Source organism: Falco punctatus (genome assembly GCF_963210335.1).
Source record: "Falco punctatus genome assembly, chromosome: 3".
Lineage (NCBI taxonomy): Eukaryota > Metazoa > Chordata > Aves > Falconiformes > Falconidae > Falco > Falco punctatus.
This window is the reverse complement of record NC_137582.1, coordinates 113,332,855-113,354,689: the sequence shown is the minus strand read 5'-3', so window position 1 is coordinate 113,354,689 and position 21,835 is coordinate 113,332,855. Positions and strand designations below refer to the sequence as shown.

The following is a 21,835-nucleotide window of genomic DNA, read 5'->3' as shown; positions in this document are numbered from 1 at the left end:
GCACCGGTTATTGTCTCTGCAGGGAGGTTAGCACCAGGAGCCAGCTGTGTCCTCATTTGCTTTCAGACCCCCTCTGCTGACCTGGCCACAGGGCCTGGGGAAGCCCAGGCTGAGCTGGGCCGGGTTTCACCTCACGCCCTGTGCAGGCCAGGCCATGCTCAGCTGGGCACTGCACAACAGACCTGGATCCCAGCATTCCCACAGCCCAGGTGATCCACGTCCCATGTACCTCCCTCCTTCCAACGTGAACGGGCTTATGGGACCACAGGCCCCCTCCCCTTAAGAGAGGAGCTTTAGCCCTTTGCACAGTGGCTGTTACATCAGCAAACACCCCACTAAACAAGAGCTATTATTTTCCTCCCTCCATGGTTTCAGTTCTAGTGAATATGCCAAAAACTCCTCCTTTACCATGTGAGGGTCATTGAGCATTCTTGCTGCAGCTTCTCTTCATACAGGACAAGGTATTTCAGAAGGACCCACAACAGATGAATCTTTTTTAGATATAAAACATGAATCAATACACTAAAGGAGCCAAGCTTTCCCATCAACAGTCCTCTCCGCCCTAAATCCTTTTGCAGCTATTACTCACACTAGTACTAGGCAGACCTAACATCTCCCAGCAGCTCAAAGACATCTCTGTTCTGGCTTTACTCCTCACAGAGCAGTCTCCTCTGTCCTCCGATGGCAGGGCATCATTGTAGAAGTTTGTTTAGGGATATAACACACAGTCCTCAGCCCTCAGCATTTTATAGCTCCATACTTCCTAACTGCAGCTTTTGAAATAAAACGTGTCTTGTTTTTTTTTCACCAAACAAGAACTGAAGATAGTAAGATTCAGGGTTTAAGGTAAACAACAAGTGCCTTGCAACTCCACTGGCTTTAAATATGCCATTTTCATCCTACTAATTTAAAACTTTAAGTCGGTTTTATTTCGTAACACCACAATGCAACACATGCAATGCCCACAGCACGGCACTGTTGTGCGCCTCACAGATAATAAAAATTTCCAGCCACAGGTAATTTAGTTTCCTGGAACTGGAAGACTAGTAGAATAGTCATTGAAGTGAATCAGAAATTATTTTTTTTCCACACAAAACTGCCATCATGGAAAAAAAGCCATAAGCAACCCCCACCCTCAATTATGCAATCATTTGATCCTTCCTGCCTAGTAAGAAACAGCTCTGCTCCCAGCTCCCCCATTCAAGAGGAAGAGCTCTGACAGCAAAGATGCAGAGCAACAGAACCACAGTGCTGACAGAGCCACTGAACAATCCCTCACCAAACCCCAGGAAAACTTCCTCCTCATCTCTATCACTGCTGATGATCATGGAGTGAGCCATATGCTTTGCAATCTCTCTCACTGCCCTCCCTTCCCTACCCAGCCAAACCAGCAGAGGCACCACCTGAACAAAACAAGGGCTTTTGGAAATAAAAATATTTGCGTGTAAGCCTTTTGTTTATGGCCATCTGCTCTCACACAGCTAGGAATGCCCTGAATTCTTCTCTTCCCCCATGTAAAATACGGTACCTAGATACTAATAAGGTAAAAATTAAAGTACAGCTATCAGATCAACTTTCAATTACAGATCACAGTAGAGTGCCACTAACCGAGTACAAGGGTTCAGGAATGGTACCGTTCCACAGCCCACACCCTGCTAAGCTACATCTTCTCATAGCAACAGTTCAAGATGGAGGTTGCAAATTCGCTTTCAGCATGGTTAAGACACACTGTTCAGTTGTTTGATGCTTTTATTTATCACATGTAGAAACACTACTATTTCTGTTTGCAGGCACCTCTTGCTGCACCACTGCAAGTCACACAGCTCCAAACATTGAAGACCAGGCAGGCAGAGAAAGGAATTGAAATGTTTATGTCCAGAGTCACAAGGTCGTGATCCCAGACAGTGTTTAATACACAGAAAGCCGCCACAGGGACTGTCCTAATACAAAAACAGTAGAGCGTTACAAGTAACAGATCAGAGTTGGTGAAAACACTAGATGAAGCAATCGTGGTGGGGAAGAGGACCTGCAAACTGGCCTTTCTCCTTTCAGCTGCCCTTCTCTTTCTAGTACAGGTAATTGTGATCTAAGTAGATGACTAGTGCCTTAAACCAGCAGAGGGGTTGACCGATGCACACAGCTTAGTTGACACGAGGGTTCCTGAAGTTCCTTCCAGCAAAACGGGCCTTGCTGCCAAGCTCCTCTTCAATTCTGATGAAAAGGAAAGAGTGTGCTAGGTGTCAGCAGACAGTGTAGAACTGCATTAGCACAGCTGTTGGCCTTACACTAATCATCTGACCTACCTGGTACCAATTATACTAGAGTCACAAGCCAGTTCCCGCCAAGCAACTTCAGTTACACACATTTAACTGCACAAGTCAGTATCACCCATTTTACACAAGCCCAAACATTTTAAGTGCTTGCCCAAGAGAACTGCATCATGCAGACAGGAGAACAATATCTCCTATCTAGTATCACAGGATGCTTTGTATGATGTTCTGCTTTAGTGTGTCCATTATGGACATCACCCATCCAACTCATCATGGCCTACAGCCAACCAGGCAAGCACAGCACCAGCCCAAAAGCACCTTTGCCAGTGTCAGTTTATGCCCTCAAGCAGCAGTGTTCCTCAGATCCAGAACACCAAACTGTCCTCCAAATGCATTAATGGAGCATCTGTTCTATGTCAGGCTTAACCCTCAACCCTTTCCCACTCCCCCCTGAGAGTCTCACCTCAGCAGCTGGTTGTACTTGGCTAGACGCTCAGATCGGCATGGGGCACCAGTTTTGATCTGAAAGGGAAACCAGAAAGTTAGGGAAGAACTGTGGCAGAAATAAGGCCGCAGATACCAACACAAAGCTATTCTGTTTACACTAACAAGCACAGTCACAAACTTAATTTCAGCATCAGGCTGTAAATATCTGTATGCTCCAACGGAACAGGGCTTGGGAGCAATAAAGATTGTTCAAGAGTGAACATCTTCAGTATCAGGAAATCCCAACACACCCCTTGGAGTCAACTATAGTTTTTTTAAATTGGGAATTCAAGGTGAACTCACGTAAGATCACACATTCCCTCATTACACACATCAGCTTCCTATATATGCAAACAGCAAATGTGCACCCCCTTAAGTCAGGACAGACCCCATCTGCTGTGCAGCATGGCTTCACCATCGTACTATCTCATCAACGAAAAAGGCAAACTACAGCAGCTACAGATACCAACCTGACCAGTGCAGAGACCAACTACCAGATCAGCAATGAAGGTATCTTCTGTTTCTCCAGAGCGATGACTCACCATCACACCCCAGCCGTTGGACTGGGCAAGCTTGCAGCTAGAAGAGATAAGCAGATGAAGCCTCACAACGTGCCTATTTGCTTTGCAGCCTTTGCTCTTGTGACAGGCATTCCTTACTTTGGCAAAACAGAACTGACCTTTGGTATATGTTAGGTTAGGATCATGTGACAATTTACACATGCATACACCCAGTGAAGTTGTTTGATGTGCCTATACGACTTCAAGACCACAAAGGATACCACTTGCCAGTATCCTCACAGTTACTCTCCCCTCACAAAATAATTACAATCAACAGATTTCTGTTCCACTAGATCTGGTCTGTATGTTCATCACCCTCAAGTCCACAATCCCCATTCCCTGTCACGGCCAAGAGAGTAAAACTTACGCTTGCAGGGATTCTGTCACAGAGCCAATCTGGTTGACCTTAAGCAGGAGGCAGTTGCAGGATTTCTCCTCCACAGCCTTAGCAATACGCTTTGGATTGGTCACAGTCAGATCATCACCAACCACCTGGATGCCAACACTGCCAGTGAACTTCTTCCAGGCAGCCCAGTCATCCTGGTCAAATGGGTCTTCAATGGACACCACTGTAAAGGGATACAAGGAGCTTTAAGACAATGCCACCCTATAAGGTCTTGTTTGAAAGCACTTGCTCCGAAGTGCCGCAGCCAAGTACTACCCACCTCAGAGAAAATTCCCAAGACCCCCAAGAGGCTAACTGTTTGTTCTGCTTTTGATCCCTCTTACAAAGGGAGGCTGCATTCTAACTCTTTCCTTCAGCAATCAACCGTATTTGCCACTACTACTGTGCTTCTTGATAATGAGGAACTTACAGGGGTAGTTCTTGACAAAGCCCTTGTACAGATCAGCCAGCTGATCAGGAGAAATGTATCTGCTGGGATCATCAGGGGATTTGAAGTCCAGATCATACTTTCCATCACGGTAGAACTCTGAGGCAGCCACATCCATGCCAATGACAACCTTTTCAGAGTAGCCAGCCTTACTGATGGCAGTCTTCAGCAACTCCAGAGCTGAAACACAGTAAGGTATTTCTAAGTTACCACCAAATATCTTAACTCAAAAGCTATTCATTTACCAACAGCAGTACATTCACTCAGCAAAGAATCTCCATTAGCCCCCAAGGAGAGCGCAAAGGCCACATAGAACAAGTTCTGTAACTCTCCGGCTTCTGAACTGACTGGAACAAGGTATTACTTTAATACTGCTTTTAGCTTGTAATACCCTTGAGACACCATTATGGTATTCATTATCTCTTCAGGCAGGACATGTCAGCCCAGAAAGCTTAAAACTAGATGACACTGCATCCTCTTTCAGCATTATACAAGTGGGCAGGAAGTAGTGACTGCCCTTTAATCCTTTCTGGCTCCAGATCAGGTGCTGACCATAAGTGGTAAGCATCCAAACCCTGAGAGGCAGTGTGATGCACAGCTTGCCACTGCACAGGGCACCCTCTCTTTGCATCCGCCTGTTCCCCACTACCACATTGATATGTAGAAGAGGAACAGAAATACTCAGTAGGAGCCTCTAGACACTACCCACCATGCTACCCTGTTTGGCCGAGTCCAAGCAAGGAAACTGAGCATGGTCATGACCACTAAGACTCTCCTAATCAACCCTGACTCAGAGCCAAGCAGCTGGAGAAGCCAGGCCATTTACAGTAGGAAGCTCAGATCAAGTGCTTTGGTTTGGGTTTGTGGTTTTGGGGTTTTTTTGGTTGGTTTAGTTTTAAGATGTCAGTTAGTACTAACTGCAAAGCAGATGCTGCCAGCAACACAGATTCCTTAGACTGCAAGTCATTCAAGGTCATCTTCATTGATGTCTGACAGGGACATGCCTGTGACTGTGGGATTCAGAACCACCCTGATTTCTGGTGCTGACTATCTTCAACAGCAGAAAAGTCAATGCAGTTCAGAGGCCACCTTCAACAGTAACATAACCAACACCTTTAAGCAACAAACAACTTAATAGTTCTAGTATTCTACTGCCTTATTAGCAGCTCCCTTTCTGCAGAAGGGATTGAAAAATAGCTCTTCCAGTGCACTTCTGTAGGAACCAGTTACGTTACTTTCCACAAAACAACTGCCTCCCTCCCCCACAGGTTTCTGAACAGAACTGTTTGGCTGCAGAAGCAGCCTATGCCTCAACTTCCCAGGCAAGCCTTCACGCACTCTCACACATTACCAGGCATAGTTCAAACTGGTTTCCTGCTTTGTCAGCAGAAAAAGAACTCCACTGAACTTTTGACTACTGACTTCTAGGGAAACATGCAATGCACGCGGACATTCCCACACCACTTCTTTAACTGGAAGAGAGTAAGATTCCCTTAAGCTGCTACAGGAATGAAACAGTTATGAGGCAGTGAAGTCAAAGCTATCCTGTCAAGCTGCATAAACACATGTCCAAGGGAAGAGCTCTGTGTTACTATACTGGACCACACCAGTATAGCATCCTGGAAGGTTTGTCAGGATTAAGAAGCAGAGCAAAGAAACAGCAGTAAGTCCTACGACCTACTGATCCTGCTTTCCATTCGTCATGGACAGGTATGGTCTTTATACTCTGCCTATCAGTTACATCTCCGCCCACAATTAGCTTCTTCTTACCTTCTTTATTTTCCAGGATGTTGGGGGCAAAGCCACCCTCATCACCCACATTAGTTGCATCCTTGCCATACTTCTCCTTGATTACATTTTTTAGGTTGTGATAGACCTCTGCACCAATGCGCATTGCCTCCTTGAAACTGTCAGCACCGACCGGGAGGATCATGAACTCCTGCATAGCCAACTTATTGCCAGCATGGGAGCCACCATTGATCACATTAAAAGCCTTGGAGTAGCCAAAAAGAAAAGGCAAGTTAGAATGTTTCAGGGTAAACAGATAACAGCATTTATGTTAAGACTCTTCATTCTCTAGAAAACTTGATCCAAGACCACAATACATCATGAAGCACCTGGTTAGATCAAGTCTTTAGCTAGCTCTATCAAGGGACTTACAGGAACTGGAAGAATGACTTCTGCATTTCCAGCAAGGTCAGCAATGTGACGGTACAAGGGGACACCCTTCTCAGCAGCACCAGCTTTGCATACAGCCAGAGATACACCCAGGATGGCATTGGCACCAAATTTAGCTGTAAGAGGAAGAAATTGTTTACAGAAATGTTACATCTTCATAAAGAGACTCAGCAATACCAGCACCATGGTCTTGGTTATGGAAGTGCACAGCAGATGCCGCGCACTGCCCATTGTTTCTGATCATGTAAGCCACCATTCTATAAACCAGACTTCATCTTTTCCCGCCTCACTGCAACTCAAAGCCCACTTACACTTATTCTCCGATCCATCCATTTCCAGCATCAGTTTGTCAATCTTCTCTTGCTCGACAACATTGACATTCTGCAGAGAGAAACAAGCAAAGCACTGCTTGACAAACATGGTTCTACAAACTCTCACCTACCCACTGCATTTTTATTTCCATGGCAGTCACCAAGACTTGCTTAAGGGCAACTACCAGCAGTTGAGGAGACAAGTGCTTGTCATTACCACACAGCAGCATCTTCTGGTCACTTCCAGCAGACTGGTGCTGACAGGTAAGTTGTCAAAAACTTTTGTTCTTCACATTCAGAGCTGTAAGGCTATCTTGTCCCTTGAATTCCCGACTCTTACACTGCTATCTGCCTGGCATGGCATAGGAGAAGGCCCCAGTTTATGCCCCCTGTCCCCCTCCAGTGCAAGCTCAAAGACAAGCAGTTTGCTCACAACATACACCCATTTGTAACTCAGTACATAGTGTCTGGGATTGTCACTAAGAACGTGCAATGACTATGCAATACCACTTAGTTTTGCACCATCCTTTCTAGCACACAGGGTTCTCACTCAAGCAGACTTTACCAAGACCCCCTCAGATTCCCTTCCAGAGTTTATCCAGCCAGCTTGGATAAAACCCAGTCCCTTCCCATCACTCACTCATCCCCTTAAGCATAAAGCAGTTTGTATCTTAACAGCACATCACTGAAATTCCCAGATATATTTCTACACACTACAACACTAAGCTGCCAGAGGTAGTTTTGTTTAAGTTTTAGATATGCAGTCATTAAGTCAAGCAATTCCTGTATGTCAGTTTGTTCACATGCATTCTGATACGCAGGCTAACCCTGCCTCCGCCACATAATACAGTTCCCATAACTGTTTCAAGAAAACCCATCAGTTAGGACGTACTGGACTGGCATTAGCTGATGTTAGCAGAAGACAGATTGCTCCTACCTTGCTAATCAGTGCAGGTGCAATTGTTTTATTGACGTGCTCAACAGCTTTTGAGACACCTGGAAGGAACAAGCAAATCAGACACCAGTCAACCACACTGGTTATGCAGGCATTAGTAGGTGATCCCAGTAACAATAAGATCTCAAGAATACCATCACATGCTATTCAAACCCCAATCCAGCCTGAGCTTACAGCCAAATCTAAACACTTATTATGGAGGTCACCTCAATTGAAGGGAAGTTGCATGAAGTAAGAAATGCCTGCTGCAATGTTACTTTGCAAGACCATGCACTGGAGAAATTAATCCAAGTGACAAGGTTGCACTCAAAGTACATACATTACCTGTGTACACAATGCTGTCGCCAGGAACTCATTAACATATTTAACAGCTCTGGATACACCTGACAGAAGCGAAATGGACAAGAGAATCAAGGAAGAGATGAAGACTCACAGACAAGAACAAAAGCCAGTCATGCAAGAAAAAGAAAAGGACACAAACAGGTAAACAGGCCTACAAGTCAGCAAGTGTCTGATACTGAGCATCAGACTAGAAACAAAAAGGGTTCAAAGGGTAGAGAAAACTAAATCAGCCAGCAAGGCTGTATTTGGTCTTTCCACCCAAGTTTCCATACTATTGCAACCACCACTGTGGATCCAAACTTCATGTGGCTGAATGAAAGTATTTAGAAAAGCTTTTAGGATAGGCTACTCCTATCCATGCATAGAATGGATGAATATGCAGAAAGAAAAAGGCTTCCCCAGAAGTTAAGCTTGCAGCAGTTCAGGCATTTCACTATCTGCTAATCTTTGTAACATGGCTAAAGCATCACCTTAGTCCACATTTTACACTTGATACATGCTGAAGTACACCCTCTCTGTACCTGGACACAGGCACAGAAATTGTTTGTTTGCTCCCGGCTTCAGACACAGAATAAAGCATGAACACAGCACCATCCTTTTAATCTACATGGCTACGCTACTGCATAAACCAGCAGTTCCAGTATGAACTTCCTTCTTCCCCATAAGCAGAACCATCATTATGCAGATACTAACAGTAGTCTAAGAAATACTGTCATTCCTGTACAGTGTTTAAAGATTTCCAAAGACCTAAGCTTCAGAACTTGTGAACACCAATTAAGTGCACCCTGATTAATTGCCTCTTAAATGGTCTAAATCTGCAGACTTGTATTACAAAAGGCCTACCAGCTATCTGCAACTCATCTCATTTGGTGATTACTTTTTGTAACTCATGTTACCTCGCAGCTTACAAAAACCTTCAGCTGTGATAGTTTGTTGTAAAAGCTCAGACTACTGTCTAGTAAAGTGCCATGAAGAACTGCTTGTAGGAACAGATTTAACAGGTCTAAGCACACAAACATTTAGTACACTGAGGTAAGTACACATTTACTCTTCTCAAGGAAAAGAAAAAAGCCCTAGGTAAACAGCTTAAGTTCTTCGAGATAGTCATCTAGGAGTTTATTCTGTGTTCAAGTAGTAAGAACCATGAATCTTCTCAGACAAGGGTCTCCAAGTTCAATTCCGCAATTACCCACTCTAACCACTCTTAATAGGCACAGAATAGCTCAGATTTCTGCCAGTCAGGTGAAAGGAAAGTTTGAAGACAAGTAATTCTCTCTCCTAGCCAAAAGTTCAACTGACTGCATATATTTGGAAGGAATCACCTGTACTTTTAGAGTAGTAAGCTAAAAAGGAGTCTCCACTGTCCAAGCTCTAAGAGTAGTCATAAGAATTACTACTAGGGTGCTTATTAGGTTAATGACATCTTGTATGTGACTATTCGTTTTCCCCTACACATGTTCCCAAGCCAGCCTGGCAAAGGCTGTGAGTAGTTTCCTTTCAGAACATACAATCAGTACCCAGACAGCTAAAATATTACACCACTAACACAATCTTAAGTACCCTGGCTACTATAATGACAGACAAAAAGCTGAAGTGACTTTAGCTATTATGCAGTCTGAAACAAAAATACCTTCCATGATTACCAGCATAAAGCTGCAGGTTAGCTGTGGTCAGCAGCTGGCATAAACCTTAGGTTCATGATTTAACATGTTGGCATCTAAGGAGTCTATAGTGATAACAGTTCTTTGAAAATTTGGTCTATGAAGAAAATTTGTGACTAGCTGCAGTATCACCAAGCTTTTTGAAGCAGGTAGTTTAGATGCTCTTATAATATACACTGCTAAAGCACTCTTACTCTTGACACGCACCAAGATGCAGGGCAACAGAAGTGGTGTAACAAAGTACCTTTGGGCATACTGTACTAGAGACATCATTATCTAGCTGGCATGCCTAAACTCCACCTACCCCACCTATGGAAGTACAGCGACTTCCACTACTACACAGCTGCCCTGCTGGAGGCAGTCACTCTCCACATTGTCCCCTGGCAAAATCCAGCAGCATGTGCTTTACCTCTGCCCCAGCCCCACAGCCTACACGTGGTATGCACTGCTATCACCTTACTCCACTGGTTTTGCCTAATTGCCATGCCTTGTATAGAACATTGACAGTAGTGAAGAAACCCATGTGCCCTCTGCTACGATCTGGCATAAACATATGCAGCAACACAGCCACTGTTAAGAGGCCAAGCTGCATTCCAGAATTCACATTTACCTTTCCCCATGTAGCGTGTCTTGTCATTGTCACGAAGCTCCAGAGCTTCATAGATTCCAGTTGAGGCACCGCTGGGAACAGCGGCTCTGAACAAACCTGTTTACAACAGAAAAAACAATTGTCTTGGCACATTCAAACACAAAAAACAGTCTCCACCCATACGCCATCCCAACCTACTGCACACTTCCATCCCTGGAGATGGGAGACAATCTCTGCTCACTTATACCTGTCTGCTCCTTAGCAGTAACACCAATTCATCAGTGCCTCCTTCATACTGATCAAGAGCAAGCTGACTCACTCATTCTCCACCACTGTGCATTTCAAGTGTTTAAGTTGGGACAGTCATCCGTTCCCCTTCCAAAAAGGCAGCTTTATTCACTGAGTCTACTATTTGAGCTCAGTCTGGCAGGCAAGCTCTTAAGTTTCTCCAAGATACAGCATAAAAGGGACAATTAGAATGCTATTTTGTTAATATGGGTTCCAAGGTCTCCCTTGTCAGCACAGCCACCCAGACAGCCCATTCTTCCAGCCACAGATGCTGAACTTTGGGCAAATTGGTACACTGGAGCCTGCTCTGCCTGTGGTTCAAGACGCCAGCTTCAGTCTCCAGTCTTTCCCTTGTCCCACTACAGCAAATTATTTAGTAGGGGCAATCTCATTAAGTGACTGCATTAATCTTTTGAAGCAGAAAGATCAGTTATTTAGTTAGTGCATTACAGCTATTGTGTTTGCCCATTCCATCAAACCACACTGGTATGTGTTTGCACAATGCCTTTGTCAGATCCCATCAGATGTGGGATGAACAACTAACAAACCAAGGGGAAAGTCCAAGTCCTACAATAATTAAAAAAATAAGATGCTATATGTGAAAACCCAATTATACAAGTTTAGTCATGCCTGAGTACTTAAGCTGAGAAGAAACCATTACCCAAGATTCAACCCTGCAGCAGAACACTGTTTCATTACAGGAGGTGACTGCTAGACAGACCAGGAATTAATCTTCAAGTGCAGTCACAGAGTTTGGAGAACACTGAAAACTAAGACCATTAGCAGCTGCTTAAGGACAGGAAGGCAGGCCCTGTTGACTCCAAGTTTGTCAAGTGCTATCCCATTTGTGCTCAGGGCAAGGGAAAGGCAGCAGGTTTCGATTAATACTTGCACAATGCAGACTGTAAGAAGTGACACACTTCAAAAAATCCTTTACTGTCCAGACCAGTATCTCGAGCTCAGAAAATTCATCCCAGCAGAATAATGTAGAGGTTTCTTCTGCAAGTCCCATAGCAAGCTCAGCAACAAGTTTTTTGTATGGAGGAAAAAGTACGCACAATTCCACTGCCAGAACAGGACAGTCCACATACTTTTGACTGCCTCTTCAGTTCTATCAGATACAAGAAAGGAATAAAGTATCTACAGCTAAGGACTCACCTTTGTTGGTAAAGAGGTCTACCTCAACAGTGGGATTCCCACGAGAGTCAAATATTTCACGGGCATGGATCTTAAGAATGGACATTTTTAACACCTAAAAAAAATAAATGTTTAGCATTAATCACAGAATGGTTTGAGTTGGAAGGGACCTTCAAAAGTAGTTCAATGTCCTGCCATGGGCAGGGACACTTTTCACTAAATCAGGTTGCTCAAAGCACCGTCCAACCTGACTCTAAACACTTCCAATGACAGATGCATCCACAACTTCTCTGGTTAACCTCTTCCAGTGTCTCATCACAAAAAAAATTCTTCTTCATATCCAGACCAGTTCTACCTTCTTTCAGTTTAAAACTTCCCACTTTAACCTGTTCATCAGTATTCTTTTAAGTATAACTGTGCAATCAATTATAATTTTTTTTTAAAAAAGGACAACCCCCATGCCTCTCCTTCCTTGCCTGTCCCTCCTGAACAGTCTACAGCCATCAACTGCAGCACTCTAGTAACATGATTCATCCCACCAAGTTTCAGTGCACAGGGGTTTCCACCTCCTCCTGTTTATTACCCATGCTGTGTGCATTGGTATACAGACACTTCAGTTGGGCTACCAACCCTGACAACTTTCTAGAACCACCCTGAAATCCTTTGAGGCATCTGACAACTGTTTCCCTATTGGTTCGTAATATATCGGCAGCCCCAGCTCTTTGTTACTCAGAACTCCATCTCCTTCCCCCACCAAGTCTAGTTTAAAGCTCTCCTCATAAGCCTGACCAGCTTGTTGGCAAAAATGATCTTGCCCAGCTTGGTCAGGTGAATCCTATCAGCTCCTAAAAGATCCAGCTTCTCAAAGGTTGATCCATGATCAAAGCCAAAATCCTGAGTATGGCCACAAGCTAGGCAGCCAGGCACTCTCCTGAGCCCTTTCCCCTGACTGGGAGGACAAAACACCTGTGCTCCTCCTAATCCTTGTAACATTGCCCCAAGGGGCAGTTTCTTTTGATGTTTCTAGGTTAACTTGTTGCAGTACCATGAGACCCTACACAGAATAGTAGGAGCAGATGATAATAGATGTACCTGTAGGTACATGCTACACCTCAGCAGCCTCTCAGCAATGTCACAAATACAAGCTCCTGATAGGCAGCAAATGTCTCTAGAGAAACTGTCTAAATGGAAAATGGGTGCTTCAGCACCTCTCAGTAAGAAATCTCTTATTACTAAGACCTCACCTGCTTTTCTGGTGGCTCTGGTTCTAAAGCAGGTGGGTGGTTGGATCACCTTTGCATGGTTTGCTTTTCCTGTATCCTGTCTGTTACTCACATGCTCCTCATTCTTCAGCCCCAGAGTATCATGTCTCTTATGCAGGAGCATTTCAGAGGATTGGGGCAGAAGAATCTTCCTCAAGTGGAGACAAGGGGTCCAGTCTCCATCTCATGAACCACCTGCACCAATTAGCTCAAGGTTGAATTCAGGCTTACCTTCCCTTTGCACATAATTAAGGCAGGGCCCAGCCTGTGACAGTACACAGTACCATGTATCTTTCTTCCGTTCCCATCCCTGGATACTGCACTGCCTGTTGAGCTCCTCTTGTAACATAGCCTACTTGTTCAAGAAATTTTTCCCATGGTTGCACTTGCAGCTAAGGCATCTACTGCGGCCTTCATGAGCTGGGGGACTTTCAGAAGCTCCTTGTTAAGGTCTGGACAACTATTCCAGTCCTTGAGAGGAAAGTTTGCGTGGAGACATCAACACAGGTAAGCTGTAGTGCTTCTGTTCAGGTTTCAGCTACAGCCTTACAGCTGCAGCAGGTGGACACCAGCAGGTCACAGCCTCCTCACAGTTCTTATAAAAAGAAAAAGTCCACTAATAAAGCGGTAATTCTTTTGAAAGATATCATCATTCTAATTCCCTGGAGACCTCAAGCTTCTGGGTATGCTTGCACAGTCACCAGTTGAGTTGGAGTGACTATCAGGCTGCAGCCTAAGCCTGCAGATGAGCAGAACAGGCAGCAGCCAGATCACTGGCACACTCTTTCTACCAGAACAGCCCCAAAGCCTGCTGATGCTGCTCCCAACAGCCACAGCTCCCTGCTTCCATGTGCTCCCTGGAGGCCAGCTGTGAATGGCTTCCAGCAGCTTGAACTTCTTTCTACCAGAACAGCCCCAAAGCCTGCTGATGCTGCTCCCAACAGCCACAGCTCCCTGCTTCCATGTGCTCCCTGGAGGCCAGCTGTGAATGGCTTCCAGCAGCTTGAACTGGCCACAGGCACAGCTGGCACCACCCAACTCTCACTCACCCCTCCCAAGACCTGCTGCCTGGTCCCTCTCCCACATAGCACAAGGGTGCCAGGGATGCAGAAACCCCCTCAGACACCCTCCCCAGGGACCTCACAAGCCTTGCACTCCTTCCAGAATGCAGCAACTGCTGCTGCTAGCATCAACTTGACATTTGTGTCATGTAGTAACACATGCAAGCATGAGAACAGTTCAAAAACATCACACTGTTTCAACTAGGAAAACCTTATATACTTGGTGAGAGTTAGAGCTGTATGCTGAGAGGACAGAAATCTCAGTCTAGGTAGGAAAAACAGTCCTAAACCAGAAGCCTTGTTTCTATGGAGATCTAAGGGAATGCCAGCTCACCACGTAAGAGCAGCCAAGCATTCCTAATACAGGAAACGTCTGCTACCAGTTATCATTCTTTTCGATAGAAGACTAAAGTGCAGTACTTCTTAGTATGCACAGCAGCTGTTCAGAGCCTCATGTAACTCTTGAAATAGAAACTATCACAGCTCTAATTAAGAGCTTACATTAATAGTTACACCCAGTCCTGAGCATTTACAGGAATAGCTTTTCCTCTTAAAAGGAAGAAAAATCACCAGTCTTGAATACTTCCTTTTTCTTCACCTTCTCACATATCTATACGCTTTTCCTTAAGCAAACTGCAGTAAGGAATGTCTTATGTAAGCTCAGCTACATTTTAAAAAAAATCAAGTCATACAAATGCCTGTAAGCCATCAACTGGCACCTAACTCGGCTCCTCTGCAAAGAAAGCTCAGCCTCAGAAGTAGAACCATCCGGAAGCTGGTTTTTTGGCAAGCCAGTGTGGGTGGTAACCCTGTTTACAGAAATGGTTGTGAACCTCTCTGCAGCTGCTGTGATGTTATGAAAACAGGACCTTAGAAACACTGCCACTTGTACAGGCGCGTTAACTTCAGACACTCATTTCTTCCCTCCCCATGTTAAAAAACATGGGTAGCCATTTGGCTTGTCCCCTTGTAGTTAAAGCATCCTTTCCAGTTGTCCTGCTCCTAAGCAGCACATTGTATAAGGCAGGCTCAGAGATCTTAAGTAGCGCCTGCTTTACAGTAAGACCCACACACTGACAAATGATACCTCTCACCTAAGAAGCACAACTTAGTGCAAGTGGGCTTCTCATGCTGCCACTACATAACTTCAATCAGTAAATACACAAGCTAGAAATAAATCCCTGCAACTCTCCAGTTATCAATCCCACCCATGCTAACACTTATCTCTCTGCATGTACACTGAGCGCTGGCTAATAAGAATCCCCATTTCTCTGAAAAGGCTTTCAGAGTTTATCAGGCTGGCACCTCCTATGCCTTACCTTCATTTTCAGAACCATGGTTTTGCACCAAAACTTTAGGTACCTTACCCTTTGAAAGCAGTCATCTCACAAGAAGTCTTAGTGCAATGCAAGAACCATTTGTTCACCTTCACACAGAAGGAGGCACTTCAGGAATGCACTGCAGGAGCTTCCATTGGGTAGGTCTGCCAGGTCTGACATTACTCAAGCATCCTCGACAAATAACCTCCCCTGTGGTCCCCCCTTTTTCTTTAGGGGGAGGCATTTCACAGCACTGCACCATTCCAGAAATTCCTCACACTTTTTTTTGCCTCATTCTGCAAACCCCCTCACTTCTGTGTTCATGAAACAGTTCTCCCACTGAGCTATTCATGGGTAAAAAAAAAATAATCTGATTCTGTTTAGTTCATCACAAGCTGAGCATTATGTATTCTGCCTTAATCAAGTCAGTCAACTTATCTAGAAAGTGAGGGTCAGCCCACACACAAGTCTAACTGTGGAAATGCTAACAATGCAAGACAGCTCATCAGTAGCACTGTCCAGACCTGACCTTTGTACTCAGTGATGTGGCTAGCCAAACAGGCAAATACCAGAATGTTATTTAATGCATGCACTGCCTTAAACCTTTTTTTGTACCGTAATCTGCTGGCAAGGTCAGTGTCTCCCATCAGGGGAAAAACCACACATGCTAGCTTCCCTGGCTTTCCCAAGAGCACACAGGTTATCACCTACTTCAAGGCTAAGTTACAACCCACTGCACCACTGCCAGTTCCAAGTACTGGCTATTAACTTCAGTCCAAGAAATCACCCTTATTCTCTGCCTGATCCTCTGCTCTGCACAGGGAATGCAGTACAGGAACGTAGACTACACCAACTCAAAATAATTTCCAGAGGTTTTGTTTACAGCTGACTTTATCACCAAAAGCTGTACTTGTGAGCTGTTTTGCAGCCCCACGTCTCATAAGTCAAGACAGGGTTAAGACTGATCAACTACAAGCATCTGAATGGAGATTAAAAAAGTAACACTTAAGTTCAGCCATAGAAAGAACTATCCTAGTTAGTGTCTTATTACAAAACTGCCCTACAGTTATCAGTGGAAGTCTTTACATAGCACTTAAGGATCCTGCAAGACTGCACCTCTCACACCACCACCACTCTGAAAAAAAGCTTATTGCTCACTTTATTAGATCCAAATATATAAATTCTACTGGTCAAATGTGGACTAAAAAGGGCACCTTACAATCCTACTCCCCTGCATTCCACATAGTATTAATTCACCTCTACACTCTGCAACATGATATGACATGTTTTAAGTAATGCCTGGCAGGGAGTAAGGCTGAGATATGTTGAATTACTTTCCCTCTCATTTAATAAGATGGAAGCCTGAAACTGCATTGCTTCAGTCTGTGGGTTTGGATGACAAACTTCACTACTTCCTGCCAGGCTCAGAAAGTCTTGGCCCTGCCCTGTGACTCAGCAGTAAAGCAACGGAACATGAGAAAGACCAAGATCCTCTCCGGCAGCCATGCACGAGGCAAGCTAGTCAAGAGGCAATTTTTCCCCCCCCCCCCACACCTTCACATCCAGAGATACACATGAAGTTACCAGGTGATACTCCCCACCAGTGCTACTTTTGAGATACCCAGTACTTAATGAACCCCACTAGGAGGCCTAATGCACACAGACTTGCGTGCTGACATCAAACGTTAAATATTTGAGATGCGAAGCTGAAGGACATCCACTGCCACTACAGGGGAAGGTCCAAATCACGACACGCAATCCGAGAGCAACTGTTAATGATTAAGAGAGAGAGGTTAAACCCTGCCTTTGAAAGGAGCCTTGACCCACCACGTTTCCGCAGAAGATTTTACAACGCAAGCGCGTGGCCCCCACCCCGCCCCCCCAAGCTGACCAGGCCAAGGCCGGCGCAGGCCTCCCTCGGCCCCCGCCATGCGGCTGGCGGGGAGGGGTGGGGGTGAGCAGCACACCCGCAGCGGCCTGCACCCTCTCGGAGGCTGCCTAGTGCCGACCCCATCTCACGGGGGCGGCAGGGGCTCCGGGGCCGCTGCCCGCAGAGGCCGGGTGAGGGAAGAGGCAAGACCGCGGTCCCCATAGGGGCCTCTCACCCCGCTGAGAAGCCGGGCCGCTGCGGCCATCCCGCCGCCGCCCCACTCACCTTCGGCCCAGCAGCCCCGCTCCACACAGCAACCCCACTCGCCGTCTCACCTCTGACTGGGAAGAACCAGCGGCGCTGGCGCCCAGCTATAGCCCACCCCGCGCAGAGGACCCGCCCTCCTCCAGCTCCCATTGGTCTGCTCAGCCCCTCTCCGGTTACCCATTGGCCGGACCGGCACCCCGCCGCTCTCCCATTGGCTATCGCCTCCTCGCGCCAGAGGCGGGCTCGTGTGCGTGCGCTACGTGCCGCGGTGGCCCGGTCGGCTCTGGCGTTCGCCCCGTGGAAAATCCCAGCGCGGACGGGGCGGAGCCGGCCGCCCCCCACCGCCAGCCCACGCGTGCCCGGGGCCGGGCGGGGGCAGCTTTCCCTGCGCGCGCGGGCCTGTCGGCGGCAACGTCCTGGGGGCTCGTCCGCTGGCGCGCGCGCGTACCGCGAGAACGGTTTCTTTGTGCCCGTGCACCTGCGTGGGGTGCGCGTGCCCTGCACAAACCCGCGCGCCTGCGCGCGCCCGTGGGGAGAAGAGGCCGGGCTGGCGGGGTCATTGTCGCTAGCGGCAGCGAGCCTTGCCCGCGCCAAGGCTGGAGGAGCGTGGGGCTCGGCCTGCGCGGCCCTCCCGCCGAGGACTGGCAGCGTTACTGCTGCAGAAAGGTTAAATACAAACACAGTAAATGCTCGCTTTGATTGTGAGGTGAATAACCGTTACACTTACTGGGGTGGGGAAGAAGCGCTCACGCGATTGGTCGTGACGCCTCACATACTCATGTGCCACCAGGAACAAAGAGTTTTGCAAGTGTTTTTTCTGGCTCCACACAGAGGTGTTGATGCTCCATGACACGTGCTTGAAGGCTGTTGGGATTGCGCGGCAAGGGTTTGCTAGCGGGGGGCTACAGGGGCAGCTTCTGCGAGAAGCTGCTAGAAGCTTCCCTGTGCCTGATGGAGCCTGTGCCAGCTGCCTCCCGGCTGGACCCACCACTGGCCACAGCCGAGCCCATCAGCGACTGTGGCAGTGCCGCTAGGATAGGGGAGGAAGAAAAATCTGCACCAGCACAAGAGAGGAGCGAGAACATGTGAGAGCAACAGCCCTGCAGACACCCAGGGCAGGGCAGGAGGGCAGGAGATGCTCCAGGCGCCGGAGCAGAGGTTCCCCAGCAGCCCGTGGTGAAGGCCGTGATGAGGCAGGCTGTCCTGCAGCCCAGGGAGGGCCGTGGTGGAGCAGATCCCCGCCTGCAGCCCAGGGAGAGCCCCCCACACCACAGCAGGAGGATGCCTGAAGCAGGCTATGACCCATGGAAAGCCTGCACTGGAGCACTGGAGCGGGTTTGCTGGCAGGACCTGTGACTCCGTGAGGGACCCACGCTGGAGCAGCAGTTTGTGAAGAAGGACTCGCTGGAGCAGTTCATGGAGAACTGTCTCCCGTGGGAGGGACCCCACGCTGGAGCAGGGGGAGATGCGGTGAGGAAGGAGCAGCAGAGACAACATGTGACGAACCAACCGTAACCCCATTCCCTGTCCCCTGCACTGCTTCTGGGGAGGATGTAGAGAAATGAGGAATGAAGCGAAGCCCAGGAGGAATGGAGGGGTGGGGGGAAGGTGTTTGTGTTTTGATTTTCGTTCCCATTATCCTACTCTGACTTGAATGGTAATAAATGCAACTAATTTCCCCAAGTCAAATCCGTCTTGCCCATGATGGCAATAGCTGAGTGATCTCCCTGTCTTTATTTGGACCCATGAGCCTTTCGTTATGTTCTCTCTTCCCTGACCGGTTGAGGAGGGGAGTGTGAGAGCAGCGTCAGTGGGCACCTGGCGTCCAGCCACGGTCAAGCCACCACAAAGACTGCTGTGACCAAAAAATGATGGAGCAGAGCAGAGCTCCGCACCAGGCCATGGAATTAAAGACTTTGCCAAAATGGAATGACTCGTGCTCCTGAAAAGTTCTGATCCCGCTGTGGATGTTGAAAAAAACATCAAATTATTCATTGATAAATATTTAGTTCACCGCATTGAAGTATGAACGACACACCACGGTGAACAAGGAGCTCTGTGACTGGCAAAGCCTACATCCCTGGAAAGTATTATCCAGCTTTCTATGGACTCAGTAATAACCGTGTGTCACAGTGTTTAACAACAATATGACACTCACATGAGTTGTTCCCAGGTGCAGCACGGCAGAAGGACCCGGTTCCATCCTGGAGTGACTTACCCAGCCCCCCCTGGCAGCAGCTCCCTGTGACCAGCATGGCAAGGCCCCGCTGTACCCTGTCGTGGTGCAGGACCGCGGTGCCGGCGGGGCAGCATGCCACTTCTCCCTCAGCCCTGGTTGCCACCGTTCCTCCAGGCCCTTCCCGGTGGTATAGCTCCCAGGGAATATACTGCTTTGGTTAGGATCGATCAGTTGCAGTCATAACACAAGGTCATTGTGGGTTTATTATGGAGAATAGCTGTGCCCATGCTTCCCATAAGCATGTTTTCCTTCCAGGATTTTTTAACAGAGGGATAGTCACACATTGCACTGCGGCAGGGAGTCTGCAACGAAGGGAATCCCATTGCAAGGTCAAAACATTTGAACAAGGTCACAGGCTGACTTAGGAAAGGCACAATCTTGTCCCTCCTGGACACAATTGATTCTGTTCAAGGCAGAGCACTATCCCCAGCCGTAAGAGTGTGAAGCCCTGAGCAGGGACTGGTGCTTTGCCTGGCTGGGACACTGCAGAGCCTAGACCCATGCATGTAATGCCATGGGAACTCCCAGTTCCCCTGGGTTTGCTTCTTCCCGTTTCACCTGACACCACATAGCCTGTCTTCACATGGATGGGGGCCTGGCTCTGAGAATTTCGAACACCTGTGAAGTTTCCCCAGCCTGCAGTTGGGGTCTAGGGGCTCCAGAGGGCTGACAGTGCCCAGTTCATCCTGACTGCACCACACAAAGCTATTTTGTTGCTTGCAAAGTCAGTTATGTTCATGTTTGCTTTATAACTGCTTCACCCTTCCCAACCTGATTGTGACTGGTCATTTCTTCTGGGCACATTTTTCTTTCCTTCCTGAGAACAAACCCCCGAGACAAGCTTTAAGCCTAATAAAAAGCAAAGGAAATCTGTTGAACTGACCGCCTTCCCTAGGCACGCCACGCAGACACGGTACCCCACAAGGCCCCCCTGCGTGACTCCTAGGCTCCTAGCAAGCACGTACCACTCAACGCAAGCTGTTCTGTGGCAGCACAGTATGGCCCACATGCTGGCAGCAGCACTACATGCTGGTTTTTGTGCCTTGCTGGGGGTGCAGATTCATGTGGGCTGCGCAGTCACAAATCAGGTTGAAATGCTGCTGGGCTGCACACAGCTGAGGTAAAGCAATATTGGCCAGTAAAAGCCCTTGGAACTAAACTGTCACTTTTTAGGTAGACAATTCTTTGCAGTGCCAACCTCCCCAAAACTGCGTGTTATACCCCTTGGAGCTGTGTTCCTGACTTATCCTGGAGCCTTACCCTTCTGGTGCAAAGGCATGAGAGGGGAGCATTCCCTGCAAACGCCTGCTCCTGAGTGATCAGATGCTGGAAATCATAAAACTGGATTTTTATGCTGTGTAACTGCTGGATTAACAATGTTCCACCATCTTTACACTTTGTAAAAGTCCCTTGTTTGCTATGCATGAAAATCACATAGAGGTGCCAAGACTCATGATGAACTAGGGAAGATGGAGCACAAGAAAGCCTAAGGCTGAGGGAAATTCAGCATTGTGGTAGTGGAGCAAAAGACTCATGGTGAAGTACGGTAGAGTGCTCTTTGGGAACAGAAGCCCTATTATGAAAGATAATAATTAGCTTGATGGTGGACAGAAGTGGAGTGTAAAGCAAACCCTCTGGTCTGGGAAGCTGAGCACTGAGCCTCTTGCAGCTCCATATTCCTGTTCAGCCGAAGCAAAGCTGTGGGAGAAGACCAACCTAAACTCTTCCATTTCTCTGTTTCCTAGGGTCCTCTTTCCTTGTGAGCACAAAAACAGCACAAAGCAAGCAAATTTCCTCTGCTGGAGTGCAAGCAACAAGCTGTGTGCTAAGAATCTGCATCCCCCCCCTTCTTGCACGGTCCCATCCCCAGCAGGCAGGACTCGCTCACGGTTTTGGCCACAGATGCTGTGCCAGGAGCCGTGTCTGCTCCACTGAATCATGTGTCTGCAAGCGAGGGCGCAGTTGAAGACACTGGCACTACAGTAGCTGGAGGCAGCATTGACCAGGCATCCATGATCAGAAGTCTGGCATTGTTCAGGTGTTGGTATAATTTTTCCTGGATCAGCAGATTTAAAATCGCACTGTACATAAATATTAAAAGTCAGAGCTGATATTAAAAATGCCACTGCTCAGTCATGTATCCTGCCTGATTTTTCTTTTTCTCTTTCTTTGAGGAAAAAGTTTAGCATCCCTAAGGCTAAGAGATA

At 47.2% G+C, this 21,835-nt stretch overlaps 1 protein-coding gene across 1 annotated transcript; it reads right to left on the bottom strand.

Moving 5' to 3' along the window:
- Positions 1-1,731: 1,731 nt before the first annotated feature.
- Positions 1,732-17,534, bottom strand: ENO1 (enolase 1). Its single transcript, XM_080377942.1, has 12 exons — positions 17,408-17,534; positions 11,632-11,725; positions 10,207-10,302; positions 7,576-7,634; positions 6,639-6,708; positions 6,310-6,443; positions 5,920-6,142; positions 4,132-4,329; positions 3,684-3,885; positions 3,227-3,335; positions 2,734-2,792; positions 1,732-2,211 (listed from the first exon to the last, which is right to left on the bottom strand). The coding sequence occupies exons 2-12, from the start codon at positions 11,714-11,716 to the stop codon at positions 2,142-2,144; spliced, it is 1,305 nt and encodes a 434-aa protein (XP_080234068.1). The 5' UTR covers positions 11,717-11,725; positions 17,408-17,534; the 3' UTR covers positions 1,732-2,141.
- Between the last annotated feature and the right edge of the window lie 4,301 nt (positions 17,535-21,835).